Here is a 22,892-nt window from a genome sequence, read left to right on the forward strand (position 1 = left end):
AAGTATGTCAACTAACAAAAACTTTTTATATAGCCAAACTATTGGCTATTGTATCATAAGTGCAAGCACATGGAAGGGCAACAGTCTGACATTTCATTAAACCACGTTTAATATTAGACATGGAAAATTGCTTGAACACTCACATGCTGTTTTAAAGGATTCAGTCTTTCTAATTAAACTGAACATTGCACGATCTTGTTTTATCGTTTCATCGAGACACTGGTTAAAAATCAGCATGCTCATAATGACTTGCTATGGTAATGAATGCGCGTGGGGACTGCTGGAGAGCTCAGCGCGCGTCAGATTAAACAGGCAAACAGCTAGCTCAATAAGCTAACTGCTAAGGTTGTAAGCTAAGTAAGGTTTATCTTGGTAAACATTAGCAACGTCGGCACCAGATTTTGCGTAAGTCGTTTTCAAAGACTATCGGTAAAAATAAGCAGCTTCTGTACAGGTTGGGGCATTATAAATATGTAGCGTTAACTGAAGAAGTTGCTTTAGCATTAGTGGCAGTCATAGCTAACATTTCAGCCCACTGTAGAGCTAGCTACCTATCTTAGCTTATAGTTTAACAGGTGAAATACCTGTACTTAAACTGCCTTCCAGCTACCATTGAAAGGAACATGACCTGTTTGGCCACCAGGTGGTGCTTCAATTCATTACTGTGCTCACAACAGGATGTAACGTTATACACAGTAAGTATGGTAGCCTAGCTATATCATCTAGTTTTATACAGCCTATGGTATATCTAGAAAGACTGTACTGTTGCTAGAGGCAGACCTAGCTATGTTCATTAGGATGGTATTAAATGAAAGAGAGTCAAGAGTAGATGTAGGTTACTGAATAAATATAATTTTGTTCATAACATACAGTAGGATGCAAGGGTTTGTTGGTATAGACGAGTTTTAAAATCATAGAATTAACAAACCAGTCATTTGGATTTTGAGTAATTTTAAGAAAGTCCCTGGGGTCACTTGAGGTCAGGCCCTTTGCGCTTGCTTCCTAGTACAATGGCCCCCCTGACACCATCAATAACAATGCCCTCTGGCTGTGTTTCCCTGATTAGGCTTTCCAAACTCCCCATCCGAGAGTTCGACAGAAATGTGTCATAAGGATACACTACACCACTGTCAGGTGGTGCGCCCACAGAGTCACTGGAGCACAAATAAGATGGTGATAACCGCTCTACTACCAACAGCCAAAAGGGCTCTGGACACTGGACCTACATGGGATAAGATTGCATGGTTGGTATCAAGTCATTCTGTGGTTCACCCAAGACGACATTGTCAAAGGTGTCAATTTAAGGGCTCTGTTGCTTGCTCATGCATATTCATTAGTTTTACCCAAATATTTATCCCAAATACAAATAATAACTCTGTTTTTATTGCATAGATATGAGATGTTTTTGTTTTTATGCTGATATCTTGTACCTGAGACAGCTCATCTCTACTGACAGATTATCTGATGTAAAGTAGTTTTGCACATAATTGTTTTTTAGTCAAGTAAAATACTTTTTGTTCTTTATCAGACCAGAAAAGTCCACTGTGGCACACTGGTTTGGTGGCTGATGTCAACTTCAAAGTGTTTAAAGTGGCATTTGATGACTACACCCATCAGAGAATGAGGTTAGTATAAACTACAGGGGCAACCAGTAACTTTGCACGATTGCTGACATGGTTACCGACCATCCTGGAGGAACTAGGAGCTCCCCAACCCCTTGTTGCTGATATTGAATCATGTAATTAAGGGCAGAATCCCTCAACGAAATGGTCAGGTTAATGTCACTGAGAGTATCACACACTTTAGCTCAGTGGGCTGGAGAGGATGCGCCCTTTCTAGGTAAAGACAAGGGAAAAAGTTGCATAAAGTTAAGCAAGATGTTTTGTTTGATACACATCTACTAAATATTGGTTTATTTATGTATCCTTAAACATGGACTGCTTTAATTAAATTTAATGAAGTGGGTAAAACATAAAGATGTTTGCCCAATTTAATAATAATGATAACATGTTTCTGTTATTCCCTCTAACTAAATCTATATCTTTTGTTGTGAACAGTGATACCTCCACATAATGAGGATGCCACATGCAACCCTGACTGGAGTGCTTAAATAATTTAAAACCTTGTTTCATCGGATACCAGCAACTCTAGACTTTGACGTATGGCTTACAGACTGGCTGTATGTGTAATTGATGAGATGATGAGTTGTAAATTAGCATCGAATAGAAGTTGCATTTAATAGAAGTTGCTAAAGCATGCCTCAATTTAGAAAAATAATGCAACATAATCAGTGCATTTAAAACTGCTTTATTTGAGGGGAAACACATCATACTATTGTTATCCTTATTTGATCTTTCAAGTAAATAGACATATGCAAAATGTATTAACACCCTCTGTATCATCAAAACTCAAATCTGAATGAATTTGAAACACCAGGCTTTGCAAATAGGGCTTGCCACCATTTGGTGATTCCATGACAAAAGACAGTGTGTCTGCACCAAGACCCAGTTTGGAACAGCATTCTATTAAAGATTAAAGCGGAGCATTCTTCCAACTAGGCTGGCCCGACATTTTCTTTACTTCCATGAAATTCTATTACTAGTGACATAGCAATATATTAATCACCTCAACCTCACACATTTTGAGGCTTTTTCATTATGATAGACTACAGTATATAACACACACACACACACACACACACACACACACACACACAACACTATACAATTTATCAGTTGGATTATTGCAATGGCCTTTTGCCCTGTATGTAAAAGTTGCTGGTTGGCTTTTCAGCGACCATTTTAGAGGAGGATTTAGGATTTAAGAAAAAAATCATTTACTTTTTTCTTTTGTTTTGGGCACAGTCTATGTGGATTGGTGGACTCTGCTCACAGTGACGTCTCTCAGCAGTCCCTAGTTATAGTTACCAGTCTCAGGTTGAACACTCATGCACTATTCATTGGGGTATCACATCACTCCTGCCTAACTTCAGACTTGGACAAACCCAATTCTTTTCTGTACAACTTTACTTTGTAGCCTTATTTTTACTGCTGTGTAAATGTCTAAAATGTTTATGTAGTGTTGCTTCTATCTCACAGGTAAAAAGAAGTTGCTGTTTCCTTGCAGGAAACCTTTGTGGAGCTACTCAGAGGAAGGAGACAAGAGTATTATATTCTTGTATGGTATGTATTTTAACATTTTATCAGCAACATCATGTTAGGCAAAGATCAGCTAGAACAAGCAAAGCTTTGGCATTTAGGCCTCAATGTTTTGCAGCATACTTAAAAGACTTTCTTTGTAGAGGGCCTTTCTGATGACTAATATTTGTTCTGTTAAAAGATATCTTTCATTTGGATAACAAAATATATTTTTTCTAGGTTTCTTGCAGTTTGCAGTATTTGATTGCATGCATTTTGATGATTCTAAACATCTGCAACATGCAGCTCATAAGGGTGTTACATTATTTTGCTGAAGTTTCAAGCATTGGCACGTGTTTAAAATGTATGGTGCATAGTTTTGATGTGTTCCACTGTTCGACTATTACACACAACTCTGAAAATGTAAAGAAAATATAAAAAAAAATGTAAACAAACTTTTAGGGAAAAAGTGTCAGCCCAGATAATTTTTTTATACTTCTGAAAATGCCAATCTTGGAAATAATTAACTCACTAGATCACATTCAACATTTATTATGAATATGAACTTTTTAGATTAAAACCATTCACTTGTGGAAAGGGCACTTTGCTGATTAATTACAGCAGAAGATTAATCATTTTAAGTGTACTACTTTTCACAATGTGTGTGAAATGTATGCTCTTTAATTGATGTATTAAGGTCAGTTGATTTGAATAATTGAAAGCCTCTTTTGAAGACTAATCCAGGGTGTGGTAGCACAAAGACAACCCTGTTAAAATAATAGCATACATGCTGTACTTTAGTTCTGTCATGACACTGAAATATGTTTCCCAATTCATATGTTTTAGGTTTGAATGAATGCGCATTCAATGTTTTACATGCTCTTTATAATTAAGGCATTTTCCAGTTGCTCTTGGACTTTTTTGATAGCAATAAATTGTTGGCCTTCTGTCTACAAGTCATTGGAGTAGAGTGTCATGGTTTAGTCTGTTGTGTCTGTTCAGACTGAAGAAGTCTGGTTTGCAGAACATGCATAGCAAATAAGATTAACATGTATAAAACAATTAACACTTTATTTTTTTAATTAATTGAAATTAGTTGATAATACAGATATTTAAGTAATTGCATCAACAAAATATACACCAATGTTTTCTTTATAAATGTGAAAACCTATTGAATCACTATATGTCTTTCACAGAGCACACAAAGAATTGTTTTCAACCATGAAGCGCAGTAAGCACCGTGGACACAAGGAGGACAGAAACGGAGGTATCAGTAACTCGGATGGATGACGAGATTAGGTCAAATTAAATAGGAAATCCTGTTGGCTTACAGACTCTTGCAGCCCACTTCAGCTCAATAGAAACATTTTGTCAAACCAAAGAACCAATGATTTTCTCTACATTTATTTTTATCGTTAAAAATATGAATGCAGCAGTTACTTCACCAGTTACAGCTGTGAATGCCTCAGTTGCTTTATAAACCAACCTTGCAGTAGACTAATATGCATTCAGCATTTCTGCACGTAACTTTCTTTCTGCTTTTAAATGTCATGTATGGCCTTCATCACTTGTCTCTGACTTTCATAAAAAAATCTCCCAGTGGATTACAGAATAATATATACAATAAAACAAAACATTTTAGCAGGGCGTTCCATGGTGCAAGGATTTACTAAGATTTTTCTTTCACCATTTTACTACATACATACTTTAATTATAGAACAATTTGTCCTTATTGTGTGTCTTTCATATGATCTCCAGATGAGCCAGCTATTCTGGAGACAGAGGACCTGGATCGTCAGGGAATGTTCATGGGAGGAGGCCCAGATCCCGACACCATCTCACTGGCCTCAGTCACAGCCGTCACCACCAATGTATCAAATAAGAGGCAAGCATGGTTCTGTTGTGCATTCGGCTGCATTTAAAAAAAAAAAAAATGAGATTGCTAGTGTTAATCATGTGAATCTGTCTGAAGATTCTCAATAATGTCTAACATCTCATTGTCTTACAGATCAAAGCCAGACATAAAGATGGAGCCTAGTTCTGGAAGACCAGTAGATTACCAAGTAAGAGAAATCTTACCCATCATTTTATTGGCCACGTTTTTTTTTCTTCTAGTACGTGTTGAGGAATTACTGACTAGTCGTGGTGGAATATATTAATGTTATTTTACTTGCACAGGCATGACTAATCTTTTTTTTTGTCTGACAGAATTGGTACATAATCAGTGACTCAAAAAAATCAGTCAGTCACTCAATTGTCATGGTATGACAAGACTGGGATTCTCATGGTTGGTCCTAAAAATCATAGACAAAAGATTTATTCACACCTGGATTCACTGTCTCTGAAATACAGTGAGCAAGTCAGAAATCTTGGCATTGTTTTTGATACTGATCTCACCTTTGAAAATCACATCACAAATGTCAACAATGTTATCACTCAAAAAGTATATCAAAACTTAGAGCATTCATGCGTGCACTTGTGCGTGCGGGCGTGTTTGTGAATTTGTATGGTGGAACTGTGTTTGTTTATGTTGAATGTACTGTTGTGTTAATTGCATTCTTATTTCTATTCATGCTTTGTATGTGTATGCTGTTTTTAATGTAAAGCACTTTGGGTTTACTTGTAAGGAAAGGTGCTATACAAATAAAATTGACATTGACATTTAATTTCAGATCAGTGTGACAGTGATTGAAGCCAGGCAGCTGGTTGGACTAAACATGGATCCAATGGTCTGTGTGGAGATTGGAGAAGATAAAAAGTACACCTCAATGAAGGAATCGACCAACTGCCCATACTACAACGAAGTGAGTCAGCCATTACAACACATTGTATCTATATTCATTTCAGTTTAGACAAAAGCTTACTATATATCTAAATACAGGGTTGATACTAACAGTATCGTCGCTAAATCTTTTCTCTTTCCAGTATTTTGTGTTCGACTTCCACGTCCCTCCAGATGTTATGTTTGACAAAATCCTGAAGTTGTCTGTAAGTTGTTTGATTCATAACAATGTAAAATGAAACAGATTCATGTAAGTCTTTGTTTGCTACAAGACAAGTGTATTTAATGTTATGTAATGTAATTTCCCTGAACCAACCCTTAGGTGATTCACTCCAAAAACCTTCTGCGTAGTGGAACACTGGTTGGAACTTTTAAACTGGATGTTGGCACAATCTACAGCCAGCCTGGTAAAGAATCAATGACAATCAGCTTTGTTATTATGAATTAATGGTACTGATATTTCAATTAATTTGTCCTTTCTTTTGTCTTGCAGAACATCAGTTTTACCACAAGTGGGCTTTGCTGATTGACCCTGAGGACATCTCAGGGGGCTGCAAAGGCTACATTAAGTGTGATATTGCAGTTGTAGCCAAAGGAGACACCATAAAGACTCCACACAAGGCCAATGAATCAGAAGAAGATGACATAGAGGGGTTACTAGATTTTTATTGTGCATGATTCTTTATTCTAAAAAGTATAAATTGTCAAGCGAAGATGTTAGCGTCTTGTTTGTTTTCTTATTTCATCGAGTCCCAATTCTGTTTCAGCAATCTCTTAATACCAGAGGGGGTGCCTGCAGAGCGACAGTGGGCTCGTTATTACCTGAAGATCTACAAGGCCGAGGGACTCCCTAGAATGAACACCAGCATCATGGCTAACGTCAAAAAGGCCTTCATAGGAGAAAATAAGGACCTGGTTGACCCTTATGTCCTAGTACAGTTTGCTGGGCAGAAAGTGAGTAATAGTATGGATCCTATACATTGCCCTCTGTTTTTGGTAGCTTTCTCTCAGCCAGGTCAAAATATAAATTACAGTAAAACTCCTGAGTTAATTCATATATACAATGTAACGTGTGATTACAGGGGAAAACATCAGTTCAAAAGAGCTGCTATGAGCCTATCTGGAACGAGCAAATTGTTTTCACCGAGATGTTTCCACCACTATGCAAGCGCATGAAGATCCAGCTCCGTGACTCAGATAAAGTGAATGATGTTGCCATCGGAACACACTTCCTGGACCTGCGGAATATTTCCAATGATGGGGACAAAGGTAATGTACCATTTGATCTTTTAAACGCATTTCCTAAAAGTTTACCTTCCTCATTTTTTGAAATATTGTTTTGACCTGGATAGAAACTAGCGGGAGGTGCCTTTTACGATACAAGGAAGCATCCTCCAGGTTGATTGTTATCTCATTTAACTGCATAAGATTTGGTTTGAATGTGGGTTCTGTTTGAGCAACTTGTACACAGTTGTAAACAATAAGCATGTCTGTTGACCTTGAAATCAAATATACTCAGTGCATCTGCCAAGTAGTGCTATTCTATCTATAGTTTGTAATTATCAGATACAAATTATATTTATCCTTTATCTCTCAGGCTTCCTTCCCACGCTGGGACCCGCCTGGGTTAACATGTACGGCTCCACTCGTACCTACACACTGATGGACGAGTACCAGGAGTTAAACGAAGGACTCGGAGAGGGAGTGTCCTTCAGGGCCCGTCTGCTCATCAACCTGAGTGTGGAGATCCTGGACCCCTCCTCGCCTGACATTACCAGCTCCACAGATGTGCAGTTGGAGGGTGTATCCAACATCGCAGAGGTGGGTCCCTGCTTGGATGGGCAGCCATGTAGAGGAAGCCAATTGTTTCTCATTGTGCTGCGGTTGTTGTTGAATTATTAAGTCTTTTTTTAGCCCACCTGATGCATTATTAACATGCTGTTGCATTAATGTGGCTTCTTTTTGTTGGTGGACAATGTAAGTTACACAGCAAATTCAATTGAGCACAGTGGGATTGTAACCTCTCCAAGTCCTCAGGGATTCAGTTCTCTCTTTTCCACAGCTTGTATTACAGGGTTGTCAGGACCACTATGTATCTCTCTCTCTATATATATATATATATATGTACAGCACAACAAATATGCATATTTTTCTGATTCAAAGAACAAATAAAATAAATAAATAATATACCGGTATACGTAGAAAAGAATGGAATGACATACTTAAACATAATTGAAAATCCAGAGAAAATAAATGAGTGAAAAGAAAAATATAAATTCTAAAAAAAATTAAAAAGAAAAAGAAAGAAAAAAGAACTTGGTTATACAAGTGGACACAATAATTAAAATAGTGAAGAAAAAAAATTAAATAATAAAAATACAGTTAATATGAAAGAAAGACAAGCTGAAAATATGTACTCCTGGAGACAAATTTAAGTGGCCGAACATTTGAGTAGCTTAAACAAAAAATTAGGGGGAGGAGACGTAAAAATAAGATCATCCTAAATGAAGTAAAGTCTGATCTAAGTGAGGATATCGATTCATCCCAGGATGCCCAACAGTTTTTAAATTGATCTCGTTAAGTCTTTCAGTAAAAGTGAGCTTCTCCATTACATAAATGTGGTGGATAACCTCAAAACCAATCTTCAACCTTGGGTACATCTGTTGTCAACCACTTCTTTGTAAGGGCTTTCTTACTGGCTATCAACATAATATTAAACATATACTTGTTTACAAATCCCTTAACAGTTTCTGGTCTCCAACACAGGTACAGAGTCATATTGCCAGGTTTAGGCCAATCTAGCCTTAGTCAGAACTATGTGAGAAACTAGTATTCTCAAAATATAGAAAAAATGGGCCCCATGCCTTCCAACATTTTTGAGAAGAACTCCTTGTAGAAATGGGTGAGAGCATTCGGCTCGATCCTCTCTTCAGCTATGTCTGAAATAGTTTAAAAAATATCCGTCCAGTAGTTACGTAGAGATGGGCAGAGCCATAACATATGAATTAGATTGGCTGGGGTTTGCTTACATATATCGCATTCTGGAGATATATCTTTGTAGATCCTAGCCAGCCTCTCTTTAGTGTAATACATACGGTGCAGAATTTTGCTTTGAATAAGGCCATGGCGCGCACATATTGAAGATTTACGCACATGACTAAGAATTTCGTCCCACAAGACCTCGGATAACTCCTCCCCTTAATCCTCTTGCCACAAGGCTCTTATGGGATCCAGTGGATCTGGATGAAGAGAGAGAATTTGATTATAAATATCTGAAATTGAAAACTTATCAAGTTTGAAAAACGTATCAAGAGGTGACTCGTTGGGCAAATTGGAGAAGGTTGTGTGAGCAAAACTACGAACTTGTAGGTATCTAAAAAAGGGATATTTAGGGAGTGAGAATTTCTCTAAGAGCTGTTGGAAGGACGCAAAGGTGTTAATGTATAAATCCTGAAATGATACTATGCCTTGATTGGACCAAATTGAAAAAACATTGTCCACAAAAGATGGAGGGAAAGTATGATTAGTGGCTATTGGAGCTTGGATGGAGAAAGATTGTAAACCAAAACAGTGTTTGAATTGAGCCCAAATTCTAAGAGAAGTTCTTACAAGCACATTCTTACTGTACGGAGAAGTGGAAGATAAAGTAGAAGAATGCACTACAGCCTTCAATGAAACTGGTTTAGTAGAAAATGCATCCATGGTAATATCACATATTTCTTTGAATGTTTTAAGCCTCTGAAAGACGGTGTTATATTGCCAGGGTCTGGGAGCTCCGGAGTTATGCTGCTAACCTCATGGCCGCTCAACCGGAAGTTGACCACTATGTTTCTTTTTATGTCATCAAAGTGCAAAAATTTGGTGAATTTAAGTGTGTTTAAGTGTTAATGTTCAGTTTCTAACTGTAATTTAATTAAGAACATTTGAAGAAGTGACAGAGTTTGCCAACACTTTCTCACACTTGTTTGTCTATTTCACAGACAGCTACCGGGAAGGTTGAGGAATTTTTCCTCTTTGGGTCTTTCCTGGAGGCCACAATGATTGACAGAAAGATTGGTGATAAGCCCATCAACTTTGAGGTCACCATAGGTATTTTCCATTACCTGTTCTTTTGTCCTAAATTGAATCTTTGGAAACTTAAGCCCATTTTCACTGTAATTTTTGAGCAGGTAGCAGAAAGTTGAATAAGGCAGTTTTAGAAATTACCTTAAGTTATGAACATTATAGTGTTGTTGCTGTATCTCATATGAAAGCAAGCAGTTTTAGAGACCAAGTTACCATCAGAATTTGAAGGTGCAGCAACATTTAAAGGTGTGACTACTAACAGCTGCTGTGTGCCAGGTTACTATGGAAACGAGATTGATGGAGCTGCCAGGCCAAACACGAAGGGGAAGAAGGGGGGAGGAGATGGTGATGAAGAGGAAACTGAGCTGATCCACAACTCCAGTGAGGAGGAGATGGATGATGACGGGGACCTGACTTCAGTGGCGACTACCCCTCCCATGAAACCTGTCATCACTGACCGGTCAGAGCAAAATCGTCACCATCATAGAGTGACAGTGCAACTAACAACAAACAAACAACAAAAAAACTGATGCCTAAGCTGTTTCTTGTATTGTGATTTTAAAGTAATTGAAATAGTCCTAAATAGTACTTATCTTACAGAACATTTAGTAATTGCCTTTTGAAATGTAGACCTTTGCATATTAGAGTATTTTCACTCTGTTAGATGCACATCAATCAACATCACAGTTTAACCAACCAGGTGGTTTATTATTTCTATTTTAAAGAAATGTATCATTTGTATCCTCAGAAACTACTTCCACCTGCCGTATTTTGAGAGGAAGCCGTGTATCTACATTAAGAGTTGGTGGCAGGACCAGAGAAGGAGGCTGTACAATGCCAACATTATCGACAACATTGCAGATAAACTGGCAAGTCATGCACTCTACCAATTAGTAGATGAGCATAGTATTACAAAAGTTAGAACTTAGTATTTACTTGTATTTTGGCAGTTGAACACAGTTTCTGATTTTGGATGAGTCTAAACATATATTGCTACTACAGGAGGATGGACTGAATGATGTGCAAGAGATCATCAAGACAGAGAAGACCTATCCTGAGCGCAGACTAAGAGGCGTCCTTGAGGAACTCAGCCAGAGTTGTAGGTCTGTAAAAACAAACTTAAAACTAGCAGTTTTGAAGGTTAAGTCCAATTGATTAGTATAGACTTTGACACTGACTGAGCTCTACTTCTTTCAGTCAGTTTCTTTCGCTGGCAAACAAAGACCAAAATTCGTCTGGCAGAACCAAACTTGACAGGGAGAGACTGAAGCTGTGCATGTCAGAAGTGGTATGTCAACTAAAAAGAAGCTTAGTTTTTTTCTTTTACTTGTTCATTGTTTATATTTCCACTGTCTTGCTAAATGCTGGGCTGTTTCTGGGTTTAGGAGAGCATCGGCCAGCAAGCTAAAGCCATGAGGTCACAGGTGAAGAAAAGTACAGTGAGAGATAAAATCAAGCTGGCTCAGAACTTCCTCACAAAGCTGCGCTTTCTGGCTGATGAAGTGAGATCCACGACATTATGTTACGAATGATTTTGCTTGTTGAACATGCGTGAGTCATTGTGGTCATTTCATGTTTAATGTGAGCATTCTTACTGCAGCCTCAACACAGCGTTCCTGATGTTTTCATATGGATGATAAGTAATGGAAAGCGCATTGCTTATGCACGTGTTCCCTCCAAAGACATCCTTTATTCCAGTATAGAGGAGGAGACAGGAAAGGACTGTGGCAAAGTCAAGACAATCTTTCTGAGGGTGAGTTTACGCTAAATATAGTAAGATAATCAATCAAAAGGCAGTTACTCTAATCGGTTTTGTATTTTGAATGTTGCATTAAATTCCCTTACCGGATAAGCGGATGAAGATGGATGGATGGATGAATTAAATTCCCTTTCACTTTTTCCTCATATACTAAAGATCCCTGGTAAGAAAGGTTTTGGGCCTGCTGGCTGGACAGTCCAGTCCAAGATAGAGATTTATCTGTGGCTGGGTCTGACTAGACAGCGCAAAGACTACCTGAAGGGCCTGCCCAATGGATTTGAGGAAAATAAGTTGTCCAAAGGACCTGGCATGCCGTGCTCACCTCCCATCAGCCTCACCTACATGAGTAAGATCATCGACAAATTCAATATTTTCAATTCAATATATGTTAACTTTACACTGAAATAAAGACTGACAGCTTCTTTTACAACATGCTATTTTAAATACCGTACCCACCATGTTTTAAACGTATAGAATTATGATAATTCTAATATACTTTTTTACAAATGTCTGTAAATGCACGGCACATATCAAGTGTAATTTATGGACTTATTGATTCAATTATGAGCGTCTAAATCTGTCTACAGTGAAACAGATCTTCCAGCTGCGGGTCCACATGTACCAAGCTCGCAGCCTGTTTGCTGCTGATAGCACAGGTCTGTCTGATCCCTTTGCAAGAATTTTCTTCTCCACACAAAGCCAGGTCACTGAGGTGAGCACACTCAGCGGTCAGCCTAAGATATGATTTATTGAATAGCAGATCCTGCATCTTTATCAAATGTTTTATTTTCTTTCCAGATTCTGCCTGAGACTCTGTGCCCGACATGGGACCAGCTGCTGGTCTTTGAGAATGTGGAGTTGTTTGGAGAGGCCACCGAACTGAGAGACGACCCTCCTATTATCGTCATTGAACTCTATGATCAAGACACAGTGGTAAGGGTTCTTCTGAAATAGTGACGCCTCTCTTTTTCCATTTGTATTAATGTGAGCAAACAGTCTACCTTTGCACAGCTTAGGTTACTAGATAACAACACCATTCTTCTCCATCCTTATCATTCTAATAATTTAAGAGTCTGTTACTTGAAATGTAAGACTTGACATGCCACTTAATGAGTTTAAACCTGTGTGTCATATGCCCTCAATAGATGTGTTTGTTAATAGCAGCCTGATATGAAATATATTTGAAAGAATGTGTTTGTTGACTGACAATTTTATATTTACTCCTGACAATTACACCATTGTTTTGGATGACCCATTGGATAAGTAGAGTGTGGATTCTTATGGCTTGATGTACTGTAGAAGCACTGTAATGTGTGCAGAGAAGATTGTATTAAAAGGCATGCAAGAGGAATAAGATATGTCCATAAGGATAGATTAACTTATACCTGTTGCATTCCTTTAAGTGATATTTTGTGCTTTCTGTATGTGACCAACAGATAATTTGGACTCTTCATAACCACTAACTGCAAGAGAGATTTTATATTTTATTTTTTGAAACGTAATCATTCAATGATTTCTTTTTTAACATTACATGAATACATAATGTCTGTTTTGCAGTTCACTGGTTATTTTAGGTATGTTGCTTTTGTTCATTCTTCTTTTATCTTCAATGGTTTTTTTATATAGTCTGCCTGGAAACATGAGCATCTCAAGCCATGTTTCTTCCTGCTGATAGTACACATCAAATAATTAATATATACACCATAAGCATTTTTTTTTTTTTTAAATAAAGCCTTTGTAATATGAACACTGACAGATTGGCTATGGTAGGCTAAAAAGACCATTCTTTCAAATATTCAAACTAGAATTCTTGTTTTAACCTTTAAAGATTAATTTACCATTATGCTTCCAGGGTAAAGCTGAATTCATGGGCAGAACATTTGCCAAACCTGTGGTAAAGATGGCGGACGAGCATTATGGTCCCCCACGCTTTCCTCCTCAACTGGAGTACTATCAGATCTACCGTGGGAACTGCACCGCTGGAGAAATGCTGGCAGCCTTTGAACTGCTGCAGGTAAGGCTGCCAGATACACAAACCATCTAGTTGTGAGGGTACTGTTTACAAAACTAAAGTTGTCAGATCATATTGAAAATAAATGATTTATAATACTTTAATTGTGTCGTCTGTTAGATTGGCCCCAATGGGAAAGCTGACCTGCCTCCCATAGACGGTCCCACAGATATGGAACGTGGCCCAATCCTGCCTGTACCGCTGGGGATCAGACCAGTGCTCAGCAAATACAGGATTGAGGTTAAGACTTTTTTTTTTTTTTTTTTTAACAGAAAAGTAAAGTAAAACAGCAACAGAATCACTGAACCACCCTGTCCCTCAGGTTTTGTTCTGGGGCTTGAGGGACTTGAAGAGGGTCAATCTGGCCCAGGTGGATCGGCCTCGTGTGGACATTGAATGTGCCGGAAAGGGAGTACAGTCAGCCCTCATCCCAAACTACAAGAAAAACCCCAACTTCAGCACCCTTGTCAAGTGGTTTGAAGTGGTACCTTATTTATTTAAATTACTCTATTAATATTTGCTTTTTTAACCCCTTTTATTAAATTAAAGTCATGTTTACATTCCATGCAAATTAGTAAAGAATCATTGAGAATAATTCAAAAACAAATTCCTGTAAGACTATTCTTGTCAATCAAATAATTCTGTAATTTGTGTGTCAGGATTTGCCTGAGAATGAGTTGCTTCACCCGCCACTGAACATCCGGGTGGTGGACTGCAGGGCTTTTGGCCGCTACACTCTGGTTGGGTCCAATGCCGTCACCACCCTGCGGAGGTTCATCTACAGGGCAAAAGACAAGCAGGCCAACAACTGGTCCACTACAGGTATAAACTAAAACCTGGAGACATTAAACCATAGTGCATGTTTTAACATATTAAAATGTAAAAGATAAAGTACAGTATGTGTTTGCTAGTGCAATACACAACAGTTTCCAATTATATAGATACACATAGAAATATATATACATAAAGAAACCCATTCACGTTCTCCGTTTATCTTTCAGAGGAAATAATTGTCGTCAACATAGAACCTGAGCCTGGTTTTAAGAAGATGGACACTGTGGTCAAACTAGACTCTGTAAGTTTCATTTATTTTTATTTTAGGACATGGTTAAAACAGAAAGCATTTGCACACTAGAAAGCTAATTATTTGACTTTATGCAATCTGGCTTTCTACCTAGTGTGACACTGTGGTCAAAGTCGAGGTAAGAAAAGTGCTTTACACTTAATTAATTAAAAGTGAAAGATTTTATGTTGCTGCAAGAAACCCTAGAGCTTTACTGACAGCTTGTTTAATGCACCTTGTATGAAAAGGATGATGACAAGGATGGAAAGGGGAGAAAGAAGAAGAGAAAGAAGGGTGATGAGATTGAAGAGGACGAACTTGACGAGAGCATGTTGGACTGGTGGTCCAAATATTTTGCCTCCATTGAAACTTTGACAGAGGTGAGAAACAGGAAAACAGCACAGCCATTTTAAGTCTTCTTTTGCTTTACTGACTGCAGACCTGGATAAGGTTGAGCTACAAAGTATGATAGCAGCTGAAATTAAATGCTCTTACTATTTAATTTATTTTTTTAAACTTGATCAACTCAGATCCTAACTTAAGTATCTTGGGGAAACTGGTTCTTGTTTGCGTCTTGATAAATCCAGCTGAGAAATGATCTTCTGCTACAGGTTCTCAAGGCTCAAGAAGCTGCTCTTTCAGATTCAGAGGACAAAGATGACATGGACATTGCAGATGGCGGAGGTAAAACCAGATAAAACGCAAACAAGACCGGTGTTTTGTTTATCTCATCAATTTAAAAGTTTTATATTATCCAGCATGCTTCCGTACCTCTTTGAACAAGGTTAATGGGGCGGAATAGAAAATCTGTGATGTTTTGAGTAAGGTCATAAAACAGAGACAAAAGCTAAAAAAAAATACACTCCGATGTAAACCTTCTAAGATTCTAAAGCTTCTGGCAGAATGCACCCCCAACAAGCACTTATTACACTTTCACCATTCAAATTGTGTTCATGCATATTCAGCTTTTATAAGATCACTAACTGATTATTTTCTTCCACAGTGCAGTAGTAAACCTTGTAGCCTAAGATTGCCTTCATGTAGATGCTGACATGAATCCACATTTTCCACACGTGGGACAGGCGCTTTTTTTCTCCCATATATGCATATGAGCCATATGCTTGCCATGAAAGTTGTCAATGAAAAATTACAGTGAATCAAAAAAAGAAACACCGACGGTGCAATTTGATGACATGATGAGCATTTATTTTAGTGCTACATTTGAAACATATTTTATTCTGTGCTGTGCCCACCAGGCTGCAGACAATCAACTATTTATAGTATGACAAAATATATTATGCATGCTAATATAGTAGTATACACTGCATTCCATGGTGCGTATTAGTGACATGGCTTGACTGTGGATAATAATGACGAGAACGAGTCAAGCTTCTCTTTAATGAGCTTTACAGAGACCACACAGCTGCCTGGCTGGAAGATCCTGTTACACCACCAAGTATCCCTTCTGAACTGTGTACCTCCAATAGTAGTTCCAATGGCATGTTTGTTGTATACAGTCACAGCTGGTTTTGGCTTTCATGTGGAATTTATGTCTTGAGTGCTCTGCTCTTCCAACCACCACCCCGCTCCCTCTCGTCACTCTGTCCTCACTGCTAACCTGTACTCAGATATCAAACTTGATGACTCTCCTGTGAAAGGCACCAAGAAAGGAAAAGGAAAGAAGAAAAAGGAGAAGCCGGGAATCGATCCATTCGAGAAGAAAAAGCCAAAGCTGGATGAACTAAAGGTATTTGACTCAGAACCTACACTACAGCTGAGAGCAATTCTCATTCAACCTGTTGTGTGTGTATATACAGTATACTTGTTGGTTGTACATGACATGGTGGGATCAGTATAATCCAGAAAAAGTGCCACATTCGTAGAAAAAGATAATTCAAAACCAAAATTTTGATAAATTTGTGTTCTCAAACAAGGTGTACCCTAAGGAACTGGAGAGTGAATTTGACAACTTTGAAGACTGGCTCCACAGCTTTAACCTGTTCAGGGGAAAAGGTGGCGATGATGAAGACCAAAACATGATGGATGAGGACAGAATTGTTGGAAAATTCAAAGTAAGAAGAAAATGTTTAGAGAACAAAACATTTAATAAGTTACAATTTAGTTACATCAATTGTCTGTATAAACAGAGCTTGTCATAGATTTCTATTTTGTTTAGCTAACATAAGACAGTTGCAGACAGGACGGAATGCATTAAATGTTATGGAACAAGTTATAGGTAACATGTTTTTGCCAATATATTTTGCAATATAACAATTCATTTGTTTGACTGTGTCCCTTTAGGGCTCACTGTGCATGTACAAAGTGTCGGATGACATGCCCAGAGACATGAGCTTCGACTCCAACATGGGAATGTTTCAGAACATTCCTCACAACGATCCCATTAATATTCTCGTCCGCATCTACGTTATCAGGGTAAGCTATGTGTTCTACACTTTGAAGATTCAAGGATTTATTGTTGTCATTATACAATACAGGATTGCACAATAAAATATAGCTGTAGTGTTTTAAATGATAGTGCTAATAGAAATGGTTGCTTTTTGGTTATAGTGGATTTGCATTTGACTGAGGATACCACTGTAGATATCTCAGGAGATGCTTAGATTATCCATTTCACTCTTAAATTATCCATTTTGTCTGGTAGGCAACTGATCTGCATCCAGCTGACATTAATGGGAAAGCTGATCCATACATTGCAATCAGACTGGGAAAGACAGAGATCAAAGACAAAGAGAACTACATCTCGAAACAGCTGAACCCTTTGTTTGGCAAGTAAGTAAAATGCTTTAATTCTGATAAAAGTATCATTACGTTTATGATCTTACGAAGTTTGGACTATATTATGTATGTTTAATAGGGCTTTGTATGTTTTTTTATCGCGATTAATTGCATGTTTTATCACAGGATTCAAATTCTATTATTTTGCATTTGAGAACTGTTTTTAAGTACATATTAACAATGGAAAGCCATTCTTACCAGTGTATCTTGATTGGGAATCAAATGAATGCAAAAAAAGTTACTTTATGAAGTTGACTTTAAGATTTGTATTTGTTTATTATTTATTTATTTACTGTAAACAAAAGAAAATGTGTGAATCTAGTCACACATTTGAATCTAGAGTCAATATAGTGTGTAGTAACTCCTAAATAATTTTGATTACTCACTGACGTTCAGTGATCACCGGTTAATGAGACACAGTTGCACTTTGCAGCAGTTCCAGTTGGGCTGCTTTCTCCGTGTCTTACAGGCTGTGTATGGTGAAACTACTGTCCCCCTTGACGGCTATGTATAAGACGGGTCAGAACATGCCAACCGTAGTCTTTTAGACCCGAGTCCTCTACAATGCCGACAGGTCTGCAGTTAGTTGCCACCCATTTTGCAAGACCGGTAGTAATTTTTTGGGATTTGGTTTCATCCATAGGTCGGCAAGTATTTCTCTCCAAAATAGTGCTTTGCCTGAGCCTTATAGCATCAACCTGAGTCACGTTAACTGTACTACTGTGCTTAGCTCGTAGGTGGTAGCTCCAGCTTGACGTGCTTTGTGATATTTTAATTCGGCTTTACACAATGTGCATATGGCTTTCGACCCGTCCGGGAGTTTTGGAAAATAAAAAGCAACGTTCAGAATTGTGTTGCTGCTGTCTTTCTCCATCATGCCTGCAGCAGCAGGATGTGTTACAAGGAAGTATGGCAAAGTGTGGCAAAGTTTCAAAATAGTAGCCTGTTAGGCACGACGCGAAGCCGAGTGAAGTGAAAATAAATTAATAAATGGCGGCATGCGATTAAAAAAAATAACGCGTTATGCTCGGCCCTTAATCGCATCGCGATTAATGCGTTAATGTTGACAGCCCTAATGTTTAAATATGCCTGAAAATCTGACAAATGCTATATTTGTCACCCTATCAGATCCTTTGACGTGGAGGCCACATTCCCAATGGATTCCACACTCACAGTGTCAATTTATGACTGGGACCTGGTGGGAACAGATGATCTGATTGGAGAAACCAAAATTGACCTTGAGAACCGTTTCTACAGCAAACACAGAGCCACATGTGGTGTTGCATGTAACTACGCTGTGTAAGAATCAACTCCCTGCAGCAGTGTGTGGTGGATTGTGGCAAAAATAGTGGTTTATTATTTAATACACGATAGGAAAAGAGTCATGATGACTCAGGTAGCATTAGTCAGTTAAAATCATCAATATGCATTAGTCAGTCACAGAATAGTACATGCAATTGACTTCCAAATATTTTCATAGTTGTATGTGTTCTACATGGTTAACACACATATGTTTTTACATGAATGTAGTTTCCTAACCTATTTCATAAGCAAGGTATGATTGTATTACATGGTACAGGATCCAGATAAAAGACAAGACCAATGTCTCCACAGCTGGAATTGGTAGTGTGTAGTACTAAACCTTATGTTTGATAAGCCCAAAATGATTTCATTTTCATTAAGCCAGCAACTAAATGTAAACATGAGATTTCTTAGACAAGTTTGTAAAGTATTGACTCCTGCAGCAAAAAACACTTGCACTTCACCATCTTCTTTTCAAATGGCTGTACTCGATATTCAGAAGAAAACGAGCTCTGGGATTGCCTACCACAAGTTTCCAGTATAGATGGTGTACAATATGCTCTGAACAGAGACTTCTCTCCATCTGTACATACAGTACATTCAACTTGCGTAAGAGAATGTTTGCTTGTGCATACATCATGCAGCACTCCCCTTGAATATCTTCACCATCTGTCATTAACACATTTTGTTCTGTAATAAAATGTCCAAAATATTTTACTTTATTACAGACACTAAGATTATTATAAGACTATTCAAGTCAGGAAATGTGAGATATTTCTCAGGATCTGATCTACATATTGTAGTGTTACTATAAGTTTATATAATCCATCGTTTATCATGTAACTGTAACTGCTTTTGCTCTTTTCCGTAGCCATGGTTACAATGTGTGGCGGGACCCGATGAAACCCACACAAATCCTGGCTAAGCTGTGTAAGGACGGCAAACTGGATGGGCCTCACTACGGCCCTGCAGGACGAGTGAAGGTGGAGAACCGTGTCTTCATGGCACCGACTGAGATAGAGGATGAAAACGGTATATGAAAATTTTCACTCATACACCTACCATCATGATACCTACCTTTCATCATTTTACTTCTGTACTTGTTCTAAATTGCACAGGAGCAGCAGCTAATTGCCTCAATGTAAAGCAAATTAAAAAAGTGTGATTTTAAATTAGTATTAAACCACCATTTGATGATGTTTGTCAGGTTTGAAGAAGCAGACAGACGAACATCTGGCTCTGACCGTGTTGAAGCACTGGGAGGAAATCCCACGGGTCGGCTGCAAACTTGTCCCAGAACATGTGGAAACCAGACCACTGCACCACCCTGATAAACCAGGGATTGAACAAGTATGTCATTCAGTGTACTCATGCTTGGCTCTACTCCAGTCAACTTCACATTTTAATCAAATCAATTTATACTATAATGTTTTGTTTGCCTACTTAACGACCTTATTTCCTTGTGTTCAATTGTTACAATTCTTTCAGGGGAGAATTGAGATGTGGGTGGATATATTCCCTAAGGACATGACTGCACCTGCCCCCGCCCTTGATATTTCACCAAGGAAACCAAAGAAGTATGTACTTTAGTCAAACATGTCACTTTACAGCTTTTACATACACTATATATATGTTTTTAGCTAAACACTGCTGATAACATCCAACAGCCAGAGGAGAGCTCCTTGAGCTTTTTTTTTTAGATAAGGTATAATCAAGGAACACTTTTAATAATCAATACTGATCAGTGTTTGGTCATATATCTTGTAATGTTTGCTTGTGTCCAGGTTTGAACTTAGGGTAATCATCTGGAACACAGATGAGGTTGTTCTAGAGGATGATGATATCTTCACTGGCGAGAAATCGAGTGACATATTTGTGCGAGGGTAATTATAAGCTCTATTTGTTTTTGGTGTTTTATTTTTTCGTCTCTGGCTAATTTTCCTCTGTCTTTACATTTTAGAGTACAACTAGCACAATACATTGGAACACAAAATGATTTGCTTCTGATTTAGATTGACATGAAAAAATAACAGCCAATTTTTTAAAAAAGATTTCAAGATTGTGAATTTCTCCTACACCTTTTCCTGTAACAGCTGGTTGAAAGGGCAGCAGGAGGACAAGCAGGACACAGATGTCCACTACCACTCCATCACTGGGGAGGGCAACTTCAACTGGCGCTTCGTCTACCCCTTTGACTACCTCATGGCCGAAGAGAAGATCGTCATCTCAAAAAAAGAGTCCATGTTTGCCTGGGATGAGACTGAATACAAGATCCCAGCTCGTCTTAATCTGCAAGTGTGGGACGCTGACCATTTCTCTGCAGATGACTTCTTAGGTGCAGTGGACAACCATTTATGATAACCTTTGGCTTCATCAATCACTGTTAATACTCAGAATTAAACTCACAATTTAAAAAAAAATTGCATGCTTTCAGGGTAACTTGACAGCTTTGTTGACCAAATAACACTTTTGAAGACTGGATCATTTTTTCCCAACAAATTGGATATGAGACATAGATCTGTCCGTAAACTACTCCTTGTTTATTCCACCATGCCAATTAAGCTTTCTGGCATTTAACCAAGTTGAATAATGTCTCTTTTTAGGTGCAATTGAAATTGACCTGAACCGTTTTCCACGTGGGGCGAAGACTGCCAAGCAGTGCACCATTGAGATGGTGACAAATGAAGCCGAGATGCCCACGGTCTCCATCTTCAAACAGAAGAGGATCAAAGGCTGGTGGCCATTTGTTGCCAGAAATGAAGATGACGAGTTTGAACTCACGGTAGGTCAAAGTAAAAAGTAACCCAAAATGTTAAACCTAAAAATAAAAACAAATGGCTGAATGATTTGGACAATAGCTTAAAACTACCATTGTGATTGTGAGTGATTGTGTTGTCTTTTTAGGGAAAAGTGGAAGCAGAGCTGCACCTCCTGACAGGAGAGGAAGCAGAGAGAAGCCCAGTTGGTGAAGGACGCAACGAACCAGACCCACTGGAGAAACCCAAGTATGTTCTGTTATCACCCCATTGTCCAGATTTGTATTACTGACTACTCTTTTAAAACGATTTTCTCAGTTACATTGTTATTCAATGGTTTGGTTATATTTCACACTCGCCATAAACACACAGACGCACAAATGCAAGAATACGTTTTGTTCAGCTGCTGCAAGTCCAGCTCAACTTTAAAAAGTTAAACTCCAAAAGGTGGTCCAATGCAAAACAGGCCAGATATAACTAAATAAATACTATGATACAAAATAAACAATAATAAATGCATGAATAAATAAAAAGATAAATCGGTTATAAACGAAAAAATGTGAATTCTCAAACATAAAACAAGCATAAACACAATTTTAAACAATTGTAAAATTACATAATAAAATTAGAGAGTAATTTCCCGAAATAAGGAAAGACATTTTTCCGAATTTACTTCAACCAAGTTCTGGACTTATACCTAGGATCTTCTTTCTTTACATGGTAAGTTGCTGTTTCGTCATATCTTTTGTGTATTTCTACCTAGAATAATCTTTTGTAATATTGTAAATTGTTTCTCTGTCCTATTTTCTGTAATTTCAGCAATATTAACATTTAAATTTGTCTTAGAAAGAGAGCAACAATAATGGTCCATAATGCTTAAAGTATTTTTTTTTTATTTTCTGAACATTGGTGTTTTTGTCCTTCTAGCCGCCCAGACACCAGCCTTCTGTGGTTCCTCACTCCACTCAAGGCCATACAAAACTTGGTCTGCAACCAGTACAAATGGCTGACCATCAAGATTGTCAGTGCTCTCCTGCTGCTGGCCATGCTGGCTCTTTTCCTCTACAGCATGCCTGGTTACATGGTGAAGAAAATGCTGGGAGCTTGAGATGTTGCTCAGACACCTCTGCAGAAGGTTCCAGCAATTTCACTAAGCGGATGGCTTCTAACTCTCTCTTTTCCTACTTTCTATCTACAGTTTCCCTTCAGTCATAGCATTTT

At 38.1% G+C, this 22,892-nt stretch overlaps 1 protein-coding gene across 1 annotated transcript; it reads left to right on the top strand.

The window, feature by feature from the left end:
- Positions 1-4,358: 4,358 nt before the first annotated feature.
- LOC144535068 (otoferlin-like) lies at positions 4,359-22,779 on the top strand. The gene is made up of 41 exons (XM_078277339.1): positions 4,359-4,404; positions 4,896-5,022; positions 5,146-5,200; positions 5,810-5,941; positions 6,063-6,125; positions 6,242-6,326; positions 6,413-6,572; positions 6,687-6,873; positions 7,002-7,188; positions 7,517-7,740; positions 9,900-10,008; positions 10,261-10,444; positions 10,733-10,853; positions 10,987-11,087; positions 11,182-11,272; positions 11,370-11,486; positions 11,585-11,737; positions 11,900-12,089; positions 12,331-12,455; positions 12,542-12,676; positions 13,596-13,757; positions 13,875-13,994; positions 14,077-14,238; positions 14,414-14,576; positions 14,756-14,829; positions 14,933-14,965; positions 15,066-15,197; positions 15,429-15,501; positions 16,476-16,564; positions 16,752-16,889; positions 17,119-17,250; positions 17,480-17,607; positions 18,742-18,912; positions 19,787-19,947; positions 20,123-20,265; positions 20,404-20,492; positions 20,700-20,798; positions 21,009-21,250; positions 21,519-21,697; positions 21,820-21,920; positions 22,599-22,779. Exons 1-41 carry the CDS (start codon positions 4,359-4,361, stop codon positions 22,777-22,779), a joined length of 5,364 nt encoding a protein of 1,787 aa, XP_078133465.1.
- Positions 22,780-22,892: the final 113 nt, after the last annotated feature.

Source organism: Sander vitreus, chromosome 20 (assembly GCF_031162955.1).
Source record: "Sander vitreus isolate 19-12246 chromosome 20, sanVit1, whole genome shotgun sequence".
Classification (NCBI taxonomy): domain Eukaryota; kingdom Metazoa; phylum Chordata; class Actinopteri; order Perciformes; family Percidae; genus Sander; species Sander vitreus.